Genomic DNA, 16,674 nt, shown 5'->3' with positions numbered 1-16,674 from the left:
CAACTGGCCACAAGTCGTTTGGAATTTGATGCTTAATAGTCATCACCGACGGATCAGACGAATCTTTTCCGACAGTCAGGCAGTTTTGTCAGCACTCAATAGCAACAACATATTAAACCAGTAGGTGTGGAGTTGCTACCAGCTGCTGGGGAAACTTCTGAACCATCCGCACCAAATATTCTTGATGTGGGAGCCAGGTCACTCGAGCATCACTAATAATTAGGTGCCTGAAGAACTAGCACACCAGGGGTCTGTCTGGCTTCACAATTGTGGGACCATGTCCTTTGTGGTGGTGGTGATATGATTGCATTTCCAGATTTTAACAAAACAGCAAAGACGGGATTACTAGATTGATGCCGTAGTTGGCAGAAACATATCATAAAAACTGTTCGACGCTTTTGATGCTCCGCACATTCCAGGTCGAACGACTGTTTCTATCGGATATTAAAACAGTGATGAAGCGCCTGAAAGCCAAATACTATGCCAGAAAAACTAACTTGTCTCACACATGCTCGAGCCACTTTAAGACAGCCTACTCTGTGCAAATGGAGACGCCTATTGCGGAAACCTGAATTATTAAAACTTGTCTTCGTTTCTGGCTTCAATATTATCTCCGACAAGGGTTCCCGGATGATTTTAAATTGTCCCTCTGCCATCCTTAGAGGAAACTTCCACGACAGCGACCAGAAATGTGGGTAGAACTTGCGCACACTCTTGCGGATTTGATGACCTCACGGAGCCCCGATCCTAGTCTCCGCGAAAAGGTGGGAATAAGTCGTAATGTGGACCACAACAAAGCGTTACACACTACAGATGTGTTCATCTTACACGATTCGCGCGTAATACTACTAATTGGCTCTCACGGGGGTTAGGGCACTAGGGCACTAGGAATGACTAGAATACTTCCGACATAGTCAACATTGAAAACAACCCTTTATTAGGAGGAATATAGTCAATTCGAATGAATCTTTGTTTTCGTGTGGGAAGCAATGAAAGCTTACGGGTAAGTTTTTGTTCCGGCAAAGTCAATTAGTCTTTGGCCATTATTGATTGTTTCGGCATGTGTCATTGGGCGTAGAATTCACGTTTTACGACATCATCTCTCCCCTCCTAGAAAATGTCTGTGTTTCAATGTACCAAATTTCTTCAACGACGGTTACAAATCATAAAACTGTCTTGTCTGCGCAGACTTCCTACTGCTCTCCTTCGTCGCTTTCTGCCACTGATAGAGATCATGTCCTCTTGCAGATTCGATAAGATGAGATGAGATGAAGTGACGATTTAAAAGAATAATCCAGATTTCTTCTAAAGCCATTGTCGGTTAACTCCGACTTAGGTTGCATTCTTGATTGCTGGACAATATTAATTTTTTTGTCGAAGCAGTGGTAGCGGCCTCATGCAACAGTGTCAAATTGAATCTAAATAAAACTGAATTTTTGACGACCGGTTCCTATGAAGTAGGCACGATCACTGTCAGTGGCAGTGACCTGTCCAGAACTGAGTGATTTATGTAAGTATCTCGCGTCAATGCTATCAGCCAATGGGGACCTGCGTTATGAAATTGCTTCACGCATTAGCGCAACCTGGATAAAGGGCCATTCCACATCTGGTAACGTTTCAACGAACAACTCACAAATGAACAACTCAAATCTAAAATTTACCGCAGTCCTTCGCCCTGCCGCCTTCAACAATGTTGAATGTTTCTCGTAGATACCAAAAAAAAACCAAAAAAATTCATGCAATATGTATTTTCAAACTCCAACTCCGTCGCCCACATCTTAGAGTGCGACAAATTCATGTAGAATACACAATTTCGACCTTTGTTAACAATGGTTGGAGTTTCTCCAAATTTTCCGAAATTGTGCATTACATTATTACTTATTTTTTTGAGCATATAGCGCAATGTGATGTTTTTTTAGGTCGAGATTTCATATGAATGCACCGTCGTAAAATTTTTCGGTTAGATAGCTACCCAGAACAAGACCTGTTAGACTTTTTGGGCACACATTGTGAACCGCTATGTTTCATCCAGTATCAAAAATTGGAACAGTTCCGAAAAGTATTAATCTAATATTCTGTGAGCATGTACGGGGAGTCCTCCTTCAATCTACTGCAAAAATATGCCACCCATTGTATATACTACACCACACGTTGTTACAAAATTTCGTGAAAATTGGTTCAGCCGTTTCCCAGTAAATCGGATGTGACTGACAGACAGCCAGTCGGACAGGCAGACGCTAAATCGATTCTAATAAGGTTTTTTTTCACACAAAATTTTAAGAAGAAGAAGTGTCGGTCTAGTTGGTTGCTCCGTCCATCTCATATGTAAATTCAGGATTTACTTGAGCAGGCCACGTTCGAATCTGAGATGGAAATCGCCATCATAAGCGAACCGTATAGACACCGTCACGGTGGCATATGGGTCAAAGATTCGACTGGTGGAGCGGCGATATGGGCTTGCGGTCGACAGGCCATACAATGTACTGCAAGTCAGGCAGGCAGTGGCTTCGTGTGGGCGAAAATAAGTGGTGTATATGTATACAGCTGCTACGCCCCGCCAAGTTTGACACTGTCTGAATTCGAGCAAATGCTTGATAATCTTGTTCCCGACGCGAAGGGACGAAGTCCAAAGGTGATTGCTGGTGATTTCAATGCTTGGGCCCTAGAGTGGGGTAGTAGGGAATCAAATGCTAGGGGGCGCAGTTTATTAGAAGCTTTTGCGCAGATGGATATAGTTTTGGCTAACGAAGGTGCTGTAAACACCTTCCAGAAAGGGGGATCAGGCTCGGTTGTAGACCTGACCTTTGTCAGCCCTTCGCTGGCGCGTGGTATGTCCTGGTGCGTCAGCGAACGCTACACCCACAGCGATCACCAGGCAGTTTTCTTTGAGACATGTGTCGAACCTCAGGGCAAAGAGCTATCATGCCCGAAACCGAAAAAGATTTCAGGCTGGTCTGCAAAATCTTTAGATGAGCAGAGCTTCTTAGAGGTGTGGTTGGATCAACCTGATATAGCAGGCGCCTCTACGGAAAGAGCTGTCCATCTGGCTCAATGCATCGCCAAAGCATGTGACGCGTCCATGCCTAGAAGGTGCGCATTCCCCCGTAGAAGACCAAACTACTGGTGGAATGATGAACTGACCGGCCTTCGATCAGACTGCCACCGAGCGAGAAGAGCGGCTCAGAGGGCGGTAGGCAGAGTCGATCAAGGGCAGAAAGAGTGCGCCTACAAGGCAGCCCGCAAAACCCTCAAGCTCGCCATCCAGCGAAGCAAGAGGAAATGCTTTAGGGAGCTCTGCTCAGAAGCGGACGTAAATCCGTGGGGGAGAGCTTATGGAATCGTGATGGGACGATTTAGAGGCCGTTCATCTCCGCAGATCACGTGCCCCGCCCTCTTGTTGAAAATCATCCAGGGGTTATTCCCTCAGCAAGAGGAGAATACCGACACATTCCAACCACCTCTGAATGTGACGGCAATCCCGCCAGTCACCAGAGACGAGCTCCTGGAGATCTGCGGCAGAATAGGAGACAATAAAGCACCGGGTCTGGACGGAGTACCGAATAAGGCCTTTAAGCTTGCCGTGAAATCCAGGCCGGACATGTTTGCTGAGTTGTTCGAATCGTGCATGTCCGAGGGAATATTTCCAGCGGTATGGAAGCGGCAGAAGTTGGTGCTTCTGCCTAAGCCTGGTAAACCACCAGGTGAACCATCCTCATACCGACCCATATGTCTTTTGGACACGGTGGCGAAAATGCTAGAGCGGGTAATCTATAATAGATTACTCCCAGTAGTTGAGAGCCAAGGCGGCCTTTCAGATCGGCAGTATGGATTCCGTAAAGCCAGATCAACCATTGATGCCATCAAATTGGTTACTGGCTTGGCCGAAGATGCAATCCACGGAAAGGGTAGTACCAGCAAATATTGCGTGGTAGTAACCCTGGACGTGAAAAATGCATTCAATTCGGCCAATTGGAATCTAATCCGGAAATCCCTAGCGAAGGTTGGTATTCCCGCCTACCTCGCCGCAATTGTCGATAGTTATTTAACTGAAAGGAGGCTCTGGTACGACACTGATGACGGACCGCAGGAGTACGTCGTTTCCGCGGGTGTCCCGCAGGGGTCCGTATTGGGCCCACTACTGTGGAACATCATGTACAACGATGCACTTAATCTTCCCCTTCCGGAGGAAGCCACAGTGGTGGGTTACGCTGACGATATTGCACTGGTTGTTGTCGCAAAGCATCTCGAAGATGCTGAGTTATACTCAAGCGAGGCAATCGCTGCTGTCAAATGCTGGTTGGAGAGCTCAGGTCTGACGCTTGCGGAGGAAAAAAACGGAAGCGGTCCTCATCACGAAGCGCCGGAAGAGAAATTACGCCTGTGTTAGAGTCGGGAATCATATCATCACTTCCAAGCCGGCCATCAAATACTTGGGGGTGGTGATAGACAGGAAGCTCAGCTATAAGCAACACGTACAGTATGTTTGTGATAAATCATCCACTGCCAGTATGGCCCTGGCCAGGATGATGCCGAACGTGGGAGGGCCATGGCATACCTCAAGGTTGCTTATAGCCAGGGTGGTGACCTCAATCATGCTCTATGCGACCCCAGTTTGGAGCGAGGCGTTGCGGATGTCAGTTAACACTAGCAAACTGAATGCAGTCTACAGGAGGACAGCTCTGAGGGTATGCTCTGCCTTCAGGACTGTCTCAGATAATGCAGCATTCCTCATCTCTGGAATGATGCCCATTGACATCTTGGCAGATGAGATGGCGAATATATACCATGCGAAGCCAATCTCTCCCTTATTGCAGACGAAGAAAGCTGAGAGGGAGAGATCCATAAATAGATGGCAAGAGCGGTGGGAACGCCCGGGAAAGGGTCGGTGGACTCACAGGCTCATTCCTGCCATCAAGGAGTGGTTGGAGAGACGACACGGTGAGGTTAATTATAATCTCACCCAGTTTCTCACGGGACATGGAGGATATCTCCAATACCTTCACAGGTTTAAATTGGAGACCTCACCCGACTGTCCAAATTGCGATGGAGTCCCAGAGGACCCAGAGCATGTATTCTTCCACTGTCCGAGATTTGTGGAAGAAAGGAGGAACCTAGAGGAGACTCTAGGAGAGGTGCTGGTACCAGAAAATCTGGTGCCGAAAATGCTAGCACATCAAGAGAATTGGGATGCGGTCAACTCCATGGTCGCATCAATTCAAGATAAATGGCAGAGGAAAGGAGAAAAACGTGGTCACGTGCGCCGCGTATGGAAGAAATGGGATTAAGCTAGAGTAAGCTGACTCCGCCCCGTGATGTAATACCTTATGGTGGTTCCGCGGGGCAGGGAGGGAGTCGGGGGTGGTTTTAGTGGGTAAAAGATTCTTCTGAAGATTTCCACCTCCTCAAAAAAAAAAAAAAAAAAAAAGCCAGACGCTAAATCGATTCTAATAAGGTTTTTTTTTCACACAAAATTTTAAGAAGAAGAAGTGTCGGTCTAGTTGGTTGCTCCGTCCATCTCATATGTAAATTCCCAATGGTCACCGTGTGGGGATAGAACTAAAATTTCATATCAGAGCTGCGGATGGTATTTATAATGGGCCTTTCACAAGACTTTTGTGTAGTCGTGTGCCAGATCGCGGCCTCGCCCTGGGACCGTTTCTTCAATTTCATCGCCTGAATGATGGTATGTATCTAATAAATTTAACTAGCTGCAAAATAGGCCTAACCCAAGGAATGAAAAAGAGTGGCAATTCAAATTAACTCCAATCTAAGCTGTAGATATTCGAGTTTATTTGAATGAGATTGTCCTTGGCACCAAGAAGACTATGCACAATACAAACAACTTCAGTGGCAAAGAGGCACGGAATCTTAATGTGCACCTTTTGTGTAGGTATGAGGTAGATAAATGGTACTAGTATGTCGATGGCGAATAAACGGTTTTCTTATATGTGTTTCTTCATCTTACCCCTCAGGAGGCGAATGCATCCGAAAGATTGATCTTGGATGCATCTACTTATTTCCTCCTCACTTCCTAGGAGAGCAAACACGAATATATTGCTGAGAATGAAGCCCATATTTGCTTGAAAGCTTCAGTGTCCAGACAGCTGAGTGGTTAGAGCACTGGGCTGTCGTACGGAAGGTCGGGGTTCAAATCTCACTGGTGGCAGTGGGATTTGTATCGTGATTTAACGTCCGATACCAGTTGGCTCAGCTGTGAATGGGTACCTGAGTCAAATCAGGGTAATAATCTCGGGCGAGCGCAATACTGACCACATTGTCTCCTACAGTGTACTGTAGTGTACCGTTACGGTCTTGAATAAAGTACTCTAACATACTTCAAGACCTAGATCCAATACGGATTGTTGCGCCAACGATTATTATAAGCTCCACGTAGAGTAATTTTGAAGCATCATTCGCTCCATGATCCGATTAAGATCCATTACCACCACCAATCCAAAAAGAATCTTTAAGGAAGCTTTGCCTTTGGTTTCCCGCTGGGATGCGGTGCAATAACAAAAAATAAATGTAAATCGAAGACGGCTTTATGATTTCTTACTTGGGCAGAGGCAACTGTCAGCCGCTCCATTACATAATTCGCAGAATATGGCATGACTACAGAGATAGAGTTTGAAGGATCCTAAGTCCCATTTGGTCCGGTTCGATATCAAGTGGATACAGATTTAGGATCCTTCAATCATCATCATCAATGGCGCAATGACCGGTATTCGGTCTAGACCTTCCTTAATAAGGAACTCTAGACATCCCAGTTTTGCTGTCTGGCGTCCTGACCTACGCCGTGGCTCTACCTGACAGAGTGTCTGCCTCGTCTTGTTTGACTGTGTGGACTTTTCGGGCTGGATCAGCCTCATCCATACGGATTAAGTGACCCGCCCACCGCAACCTCCTAAGCCGGATTTTATCCACCACCTGACGGTCATGGTATCTCCCATCGATTTCGGCATTATGTTGGCCGTTCTCCGGTGGAACCTGTGCAAGACTTTTCCGACTCCATAAAATTTCAAAGAATGTGCTTGGAGGAGAGCCTCCTGTTTATAGTCTTCTAGCTTATGATTTATTTTTCATTCAGCTTGTAGTCGCTCATATGAAAGATTTGATTTATATATGCTTCATATAAACCAAATGACTTCAAAGTGCTCATTTCAATTTCAGTTCGGGTTATAATCGTTGGCGGGATCCAATGAAACCCACACAAATTCTCTCGAAACTATGTAAAGAAAACAAACTGGAAACACCGCATTACTTTCAAGATCACGTCGTTATTGGAAAATATTGCATGACCTTCTCTGAAGAGGAAGTCATCGCATGGAATGGCCCTACAACCTGTAAATATCGCGACGAGCATCTAGCATTGGCCGTTTTGCACAGATGGCAAGAAATCCCTAAAGTGGGATGCAAGGTGCAGTTTAACTTTTCGATTTTTTAAACGACTTTGGTTTTGACCAGTTTTCAACGCAGATTGTTCCTGAACATATTGAATCACGATCTCTTTACAATCCTGACAAACCTGGTATTGAGCAGGGCAAGCTAGAGATGTGGGTCGATATGTTTCCAATGGACATGCCTCTTCCTGGCCCGCCGGTGGATATATCTCCTCGTAAACCCACATCATATGAGCTAAGAGTGGTTATCTGGAATACAGACGATGTAGTGCTGGAGGACGATGCCTTCTTCACAGGAGAAAAAATGTCGGATATATATGTTAAAGGGTATTTTTCACCTTCTTAAAAGTAAAATTATGTGACATTGTTATTATTTTGTATGTTTCAGATGGCTGAAAGGACCACAAGACATTCAAGCGACAGATATCCACTACAGATCCCTAACTGGAGAAGGTAACTTCAACTGGAGATTTATCTTCCCATTTGAATATTTGGCAGCTGAAGAGCGAATCGTTCTCTCGAGGAAAGAATCGCTCTTCAGTTGGGATGAGACAGAAGTTAAAATTCCAGCAAGGTTAGAACTTCAAGTTTGGGATGCTGATCATTTTTCGGCAGATGATTTTCTAGGTGAGTCTCTTGAGGATAATCAGACAAGCAACTGATTTGATTTTTTCATCCAAATTTCTTTTCAGGAGCAATATCTCTCAATCTAAATCGCTTTCCTCGTGGCGCGAAGTCATCAAAACTGTGCACTTTGGATATGCTCAAAACTGACAATGTTCCAACTGTAAATATTTTTAAGCAGAAACGAGTCCGAGGATGGTGGCCATTCTTTATCAAGAAACAAAACGATGAAATGGAGCTGACTGGAAAGGTTGAAGCCGAATTTCATTTGCTTACCAAGGAGGAGGCAGAACAAAGTCCTGCTGGCTACGGACGAAACGAGCCTGACCCGCTGGAGAAACCAAAGTAAGAAAATTATTGTAGCTCCGTGCTATTGAGAGACAATAATTATCTTTTTATTATTTCAGTCGACCAGATGCATCTTTTATGTGGTTCCTCAATCCACTGAAATCGATTCGGTACATCGTCTGGCACAACTACAAATGGGCTATTTTGAAAGGTTTCATACTTGTTTGCTTAACCATCATGATCCTTCTGTTCTTCTATGCTGTGCCTGGTTATACGGTTAAGAAAATGCTCGGGGCTTAAAATCGATCACCTATACGTGCACTCTGTCCCCATACAGAAAATATCATACTCCACACATATCTAATAAGCAAATTTGGTAGTATTCGATAAATTAGCTCCTTTTTTCCAAACCATCTTTTATTTTAGGAATTTTGTATTATCATTAGAAAAGGTGTCGATATGATTAGCAATATAAAGGAGGACGCGAAAGAGAAAATTTAGAAACCAAAATCAAACTTTTGCTTTATCGGAGTCACTTTTAAACTCACTTTTACATTCTACAGTATTTGATAGGTTTGGCGTAGAGTTAAGTCTTAACATTTATAACTAAACTCTGTAGCTGGTCTACGAAATTGTTAATGAAATGTATCTTTCTGAAATCATAGAAAAATGTTAATATCGAATTGATTTTGAGCATTTGAACTGTACTTTTGAAATCAAATTTTTTAAATGATTGTTATCTGCCTACTTGTATTGCCCGTTCGTTAGGAGGGTAGCGGTGAAAACAAAAAGAAAAGTCTATCTATATTACAAAAATACTTTTTCTTTACAGTTCTGAAATCTCCATCAGTTTAGATTATAGTGAAAAAGAATGACATATATCAAATTAAAACTGAAAATTAAGCTTTTGAAACATATCTGTGTTAAAAACTAGTTGAAAATTTGTTATTTTAAGTGAAAAAAACCGCTAAAGGGCCGTCAAAGTGAGAGTATGAAACTATAAATGAAACTTACCTACCTTTTGCACAATGTCTACTTTGTCTGACAGTTTGCAACAAAATCACAAACTGAAAGATGTTTTTATATTACACATTACCGTAACTATGTAACCAAATGAACGAAGAACATTCGAAATATCTAGTGCTCAATATATTCATAATCATGTGAATCTCTTAATTCTTGATAAATTCAACTCAGAACGAAAAGGCATTAATATCACTTATGAAATGCTGTTTTATCAAATCTTTTGCTGTGACTATTGTTCATGATATCTATGTACGAAATCGAAAGCTTTTTTAATAATGACATCATCATCTGTGTACAAAAAAGGAATATATATATTAAATATACAAAGTTACGTAGAACAAAAATGGTTCGAGTATATATCAAAAATAAAAGAAAACTATTTTGAAAATGAAGTGAATATATTCTTTTTAATTTATTTTTTTTTTTTGGTCTTCTTCTAACGAATATTGCCTGTCCAAAAGATAAAAGGTCATAGACTTCGAATCCACCTCCCACTTTGAGCCCTGCGGAAGATACGCTCTCCACTTTAGTAGAAATCCTGTACTTAGTATGGTCCATGCCTGTGGCACTGTTGCATAAATCTTCCAGAAAATAGAGAGGAAGGCAAGGCTGAAGAAAACTTAATCAACAAACGAGAGGGGAGTACAGTGGTAATGCGGGCGCAGCTAGTCTAATGCCGGTATGTGGAAGTGGATCGGTATAGACCAAACACGGTAAATCTAGAAGGGCGCTCAGGCAACGGCTGCAGAATTCACAACGAAAAAAAGCGAAAATCCTTAAGAATGATCATAACTGTTGTTGCATCACCGGGTATGACAATATCCAGATATATCGAAAGGAAGAAATGGAAACCAGGTGGGAACCACACTAAAAGCAGCAAGCTCTTCAGTTACCAACGGCTTTTCAGTATATATAGGACTACACTAATGTCTAAAAACATTAAAGTTAATCAAAGCAGTTTGCAGCAAGTCAAAGTCCCTTCCTTTTTATTAGCAGCCAGACGGGCAAAGTTGCAAGTATACCCTAATATCTTCCCGTCATAAGACCCATGAGTTCTGTTTAACAAAATCTGTAGTATCGGTAAAAAGGGCTGAAATTTTCTACGATGAAACATCCACAAGACCGATAACATGCATCCTTATATCAAGCAATCATGCTGAGACAATTTCGTATCCAGAAGCTACTACAATCATCTTCATCATCAAAATCAACGACGCAACAAGCGGTATCCGGTCTAGGCCTGCCTTAATAAAGAACTCCAGACACCCCAGTTTTGCGCCCAGCTCCACCAATTCGATATCCCTAAAAGCTGTCTGGCGTCCTGACCTGGGCCAGTGCTCTATCTCAGGCAGGATCTGCCTTGTCTTCTTTTTCTACCATAGATATTACCCTTATAAACTTTCCGGGCTGGATCATCCTCATCCATACGGATTAAGTGACCCGCCCACCGTAACCTCCTCGTCAACGTCATTATGTAGGCTAGAGAATCGTCCATCCTCATGTAGGGGGCCAAATATTCTTCGGAGGATTCTTCTCCCGAACGCGGGCAAAACTTCCCCATTTTTCTTGGAAAAACCCAAGTATCCGGGATCATAGTCTTATACAGTAAGAGCTTTGACCCTATGGTGAAACGTTTCCAGCGGAACAGTTTTTGTGAGCTGAAATAGGCTCTTTTGGCTGCCAAGAACTGTGCGCGGATTTGCTCGTCATAGCTGTTATCGGTTGTAATTTTTGACCCTAGATAGGAGAAATTTTCAACGGTCTCAAAGTTGCAGTTTCCTATCTTCATTGTTTTCGTTTGACCAGTGCGATTCGATGTTGTTCGTTTTTTTCGGTTTTAGTCTTGACGCCGACGTTTCCACCATATATTTTGTCTTTCCTTCATTGATGTGCAGCCAAAGATCTCGCGCCGCCTGCTCGATCAGGATAATGTTCTTCCCATAATGTCGATATTGTCAACGTATACCAGTAGTTGGGTGGACTTGAAGAAGATGGTACCTCTCGCATTTACATCGGCATCGCGAATCACTTTCTCCAGGGCCAGGTTAAAGAGGACGCGTGATATGGCATATCCTTGTCTTGGACCGTTGTTGATGTCGAATGGTCTCGAGAGTAATCCTGTTGCTTTTATCAGGCCTCGCACATTGGTCAGGGTCAGCCTAGTCAGTCTTATTAATTCCGCCGGGATACCGAATTCTCCCATTGCCGTGTAAAGTTTTACCCTGGCTATGCTGTCATAGGTGACTTTAAAGTCGATGAAAAGATGGTGCAACTGATGTCGATGTTCAGCAGTTTTTCCATCGCTTGCCGCACAGGGAAAATCTGATCTGTTGCTAATTTGCCTGGCGTGAAGCCTCTTTGGTATGGGCCAATGATGTTCTGGGCGTATGGGGCTATCCGGCCTAGGAAGATAGCGGAGAATATCTTATAGATGGTACTCAGCCACGTGATACCTCTATAATTTGTACACTGTGTGATATCTCCCTTTTTATGTATGAGACAGATAATACCTCGTTGCCAGCCGTCAGGCATTGATTCGCTGTCCCATACTTTGAGCATCAGTTGATGAACCACTTGGTGTAATCATCGCCGCCATACTTAACCAATTCGGCTGTAAATTCATCGGCTCTGCGACTAATGGTTTTTAAGCCGATGAATTGCACGGACTGTTCCATCCTGGTGGTGGCAGTATTTGTTCGTCGTCTTTAGTTGGCGGGACCTCCAACTCCCCGATATTTTGGTTGTTGAGCAGTTCATCAAAATACTCAACCCATCGCTGCAATATGCCCATTTTGTCAGAAATCAGATTTCCCTCTTTGTCTCGGCAGGATGAGCATCGAGGTGTATAAGGCTTCATCCTGCTGACTTGTTGGTAAAACTTCCGTGCCTGGTGCGGTTGTTCTCTGTACTTATCTAGTTCACAGATTTGTTAGTTGTCCCAGGCTTCCTTTTTCCGTCCGTGAAGTCGCCTCTCCGCTCGACGGAATTCGTGATAAGTCTGTGCGCGCCCGCGTTCTTTGAGAATGCAACATTATTCGGTATGCAGCATTCTTCATTTGCGTAGCCAGCTTACATTCACCGTCAAACCAGCCGTTCCGACTTTTTTTGCGGCTGGGGTCAAGTATCTTTGTGGCCGTATCAATGATAACATTCTTTAGGTGGTGGTGAAGATTATTTGTTGATGCCTCATCTCCAGAATCTCTGTTGACTGCGGTTATTGCGGCATCCATTTCGCCCGTGTGTGAGTGGCTTCGGTATTCACTCTTACCTGATTGTTAGAACTGATTGTAGGTCATCTTAGAATATCATATTAATAATAAGAAGAAAAGTTGCCTCTACCTCTTGCATATCCGTTAATCCCCTGTACCGGCTCCCGATGCAATCACTAAGAAATCTGGTATCGTATGCGGAGTCAAATAGTCTTGAACTCTTAATGGTTTGTGATGTGAATGCTCATATATTGGGGATGCAGCAAATGGAATCCTAGAGGAAAGAAGCTATTTGATTTCAACACGTTTGCTGGTCAACTGACGCAAGACGGGAAACGGGAAACTAAACGCTCCAAGAATGGAAATTTCTGTGTATTTAATCAAGTCAGGTAAGCGGTTCATAAACGTTGATACTTCCCATTGGAATAATGACAATCGCTCAACGATAAAACACTTGCCAATTAGCGAATTTGCAACAGCGCCAATCGGGAAGCAAAGAAACGAGGGGCTATTACAGAGATATTTACGATAAACTGTACACTCGCGATGGCGAGAGAGATCTGTATTGACTTATCAAAGGCCAACAACAACGCACACAGGACATCGAGCGCATCTGTTGCCTTAATGGCAAAAACAGATTGATGGGCAGAATATTTCGAGCATATTTCAACGGAAGAATTGCTTCATCCTCCACTTACACAAGCCAGCTCCACTGAAAACGAGGAAACGGATGAAATTAGGGAAAGCAACAGGACCTGACGACATCACATCTGAGCTCTGGACTGGAAGAGTTGGGACCCAATACTGTGGCTCAGCGAATTCTTCAATCGGTTTATTCAGGAAAGTAGAACACCATCTGACTGGCAAGAAAATACCATAGTTCTAATATGGAAAAAGATAGCTAATCCAGCAGTATTCAAAAGCGCTTTGCAAAAAGTGTGTCAAGAAGGGGGGAGTCAGAGCCCTACCTTCTTACCTCGCTAAAGCCCAAGATGTCCGTTGGAATTCCCGCTCAATTTGGAGAAAGCGATCTTTCTGAGGAACCTAGCTACCGTTTCTGAGGAATGAGTGCAAATTCCAGAAACCAATCATAATTCGTTTTCGATAGCCAAAGGTCTTAGCCTTGAGATCAGTTCCGAGACATTGTTGATGTTTCAATAATAATAAAGTTTCAAAATTTGTATGTTACTTGCCCACAAAGTTCTATCCCTTTTAGTCGTCTCTTGCGACAAGCGGGGAAGACTTTTACACAGTCTTCCAAGTCATACCTAAAGATATTGTCGTAAACTTGTTACCAGACAAGAGAGCGCGAACGAAATGTGGATTCTCTAGGAAATCAGGAGACGCCTAAGAGGAAAAAAGGTAGCAGTACCGAAGAATGGAATTAAAAGCGGAGAAGGGAGAAAGCATGTCTCCAAGTGCGAACTCCGGAAATTGAAGCAGATGGAACGAAAATGGTGGATAGACCAAAGCAGCATAGGTGGGAATTCGCCCAGAGACAATACCTTGCCGGAGGTAACAAGGCAATCTCTCATAAGCGAAGATGTTGAAAAAGGTTAAAGCTGACCCCGACCTAAAAACTAAGCGGCAATGTCAGAACAATCCGAAAGACCCCGAAGGAAGACTTCATGTTTGAGCTGAAAAAATCTAGCTTGAGCAAATCTGACTTTTTTCGCCCCCAAATTAACAACTCACTTGCGGGGAATAGCTCAAAATTTTTATAAAATCACAAAAGGAATTGATGAATGCAGTCCACCACATCATAAAAGGGATGGGATAAATTTTTATAAAATCACAAAAGGAATTGATGAATGCAGTCCACCACATCATAAAAGGGATGGGATAATTCACTAAGTTGGACATAAAATTGAACGACCTATTGCAGAATCTGGCAGTACGAAAACAACTCTACCTCCTTCGCAATTCACATAAAAGGCGGTTCAAAAACACCACGGAGCACTTTTATAGCGTACGTAGCGAGTATTGTCGGTAGTAAAATTCCATAGTCGTCCGCCAGAATCAAAATAAATCTTCACTTCTGCGGTTCAGTAAAAGTAAGATCAGGAATCTTGAAGGTAAACCAATACTAACAACATGCAACCCTCAAGCATGGTGGGGGTATCAGTTGAAGCTTCAAAGTGACCACAGTGAATGGGTTGGTATTTTTGACTAAAACATACATATATCAAATCTAATGTGCTGTGTTTTAATTTGTTACAAAACGGCACTTTAGACATAAAACAACCGTTTGTCTTTCAATAGGACAGCAACTCCAAGTACAGTTCCTTCTCGGCACGAGAATGATGATTGTATAATGTCCCCACGCTAACTCCCTCGGATTACTCAGTAGATCTACCTGTCGATTAAAAAGATAGCTCTTCCACTATCAAGCGACAACTGGGTCATACAAGCGGTCGATGTTGAACTAAGGGAGGCAGCTCTCTAACCCTAAGCGAACCTAAGCGTCCATCAGATAGTGATCCCTTTGGTGGCCGATGTCATCGGGAGCTACTAGAATGCTCTATAACACATCGCAGGAGGAAGAGCAAGAGGAGAAGAAGGAAGAACGAAATATCAAGGACGCGCCGAAACCTGCTACACAAGCCACCCAAGTGACACCTAAACGTGTTTTCGTCAATCTATTACCAGACAAAAGAGCGCGGGAAAAAATGTGGATCCTTTCAGAAATTAGGAGACGTCTAAAGAAATAATGTCCCCACGCTGACTCTATGTGCTACCCCAATCGGCAAATTTTTACCTGATTGAACATCTGCAGCATTTAGTCGAATGCTATCTGAATGCGTTTCAAAAACAATGTACCAATAATATAACAGAAGACGTGAAAATCTTTTCCTTTTACATGAACACAGCTACGCTCATATAAAAGTACCATTTAGTATCTTTTTACCACATTTTTTAGTATCAGAGTTTTCTCGCTTCCAACAACACTGGTACTGCCAATTTAGATTGACAAACCTCCATCTCCCTATAGACCCATATGTCACTATGGGTAAAATGTTAGATCGGTTAATCTATACTAGATTCTTCCCGGTTGTTTAGATCAACCTATACTGCTTATCATATCGGCAGCACGAGTTTCGTAGACGCAGAACAACTATGGATGCCATCAAATTGGTTACTGGCTTGGGTTCCTCACCCAAGTTCATTGTTCAGTTCGTTGAAAGGGTTGGACTAGGAAATATTGCGTGGTAGTGACCCTGGACGTAAAGGATGTATTCAACTTGGCCAATTGGAGCCCGGTTTAGGAAATCCCTGGTGACGATTGGTGTTCCCACCTACCTCGCTGCTACTTATAAAATGCTACTTGAAAGAACGGAGGATCTAGTATGATGCAATGATGTACTTAATATTCCAGTTCCAGGGCAGGCCACGGTGGTGGGTCACGACAATCACATAGCACCGGTTGTGGTTGAAAGTATCTCAAGGATGCTGGGTTATACCCATACAGCAATCAATGCTCTTAAGGCCTGGCTAGAGATCGCTGGGTTGGCACTTGGGGAGGCAAATACGGAAGCGATCCTCATAACCAAACGCCATATGAGAAATTATGATTGGATTCTCATCTCATCTCATCATTTCCAAGCTGAACATCAAATATTTGGGAATGATATTAGATGCAAGGCTCAATTTTAAGGACTATATACAGTATACTTGCAAAAAGGATATCGTCAGTACCTATGCAAGTTTAAATTGGGCAACTCACCTGACTGTGCGAGCTGCGATGGAGTCCTTGTGGACCCACACCATGTATTCTTCCAATACCCGATGTTCGTGGAAAAAACGAGGAACTTAGTGAGAAATCTAGATGAGATGCTATCACCGGAAAATTTTTCCCAGCTAATGCTAATATTCCAGGTAAACTGGAATGTGATCAAATCCATGACTACAACGATCCAAGTAAACTGTGGAAAATGGAAGAGGTTAGAAAGGTCCGGTTACAATCGCCGGGGATAGAAAAAATTAGACCTAACTAAAGTGAGCTAACTCCGCCCCGTGATGCAATCCATGGACTAAGGCGAAAAAGGAGCGTCGGTGGTGGTTTTAATAGGAATAAATCCCTTACACTGGGGTATCCAGGCCAGGGTGTTTCCGTTCCTGCAAAGAAA

At 43.3% G+C, this 16,674-nt stretch overlaps 1 protein-coding gene across 6 annotated transcripts in view; it reads left to right on the top strand.

Moving 5' to 3' along the window:
* Positions 1 to 8,722, top strand: part of LOC119657361 (otoferlin-like) — a 375,508-nt gene extending 366,786 nt beyond the window's left edge. For 5 of the 6 annotated variants that reach the window (XM_038064235.1, XM_038064234.1, XM_038064237.1 and 2 more), the window contains 5 exons: positions 7,171 to 7,417; positions 7,477 to 7,727; positions 7,789 to 8,027; positions 8,093 to 8,369; positions 8,432 to 8,612. In XM_038064235.1, coding sequence (XP_037920163.1) covers positions 7,171 to 7,417; positions 7,477 to 7,727; positions 7,789 to 8,027; positions 8,093 to 8,369; positions 8,432 to 8,612 — 1,195 coding nt within the window. Of the gene's footprint in view, positions 1 to 7,170; positions 7,418 to 7,476; positions 7,728 to 7,788; positions 8,028 to 8,092; positions 8,370 to 8,431 lie in introns of all 6 variants that reach the window. The other variant, XM_038064236.1, reaches the window with a different exon arrangement.
* The last annotated feature ends 7,952 nt before the right edge of the window (positions 8,723 to 16,674 follow it).

This window comes from Hermetia illucens, chromosome 5 (genome assembly GCF_905115235.1).
Source record: "Hermetia illucens chromosome 5, iHerIll2.2.curated.20191125, whole genome shotgun sequence".
Taxonomy (NCBI): Eukaryota; Metazoa; Arthropoda; class Insecta; order Diptera; family Stratiomyidae; genus Hermetia; species Hermetia illucens.
This window is presented reverse-complemented; position numbering and strand designations above follow the sequence as displayed.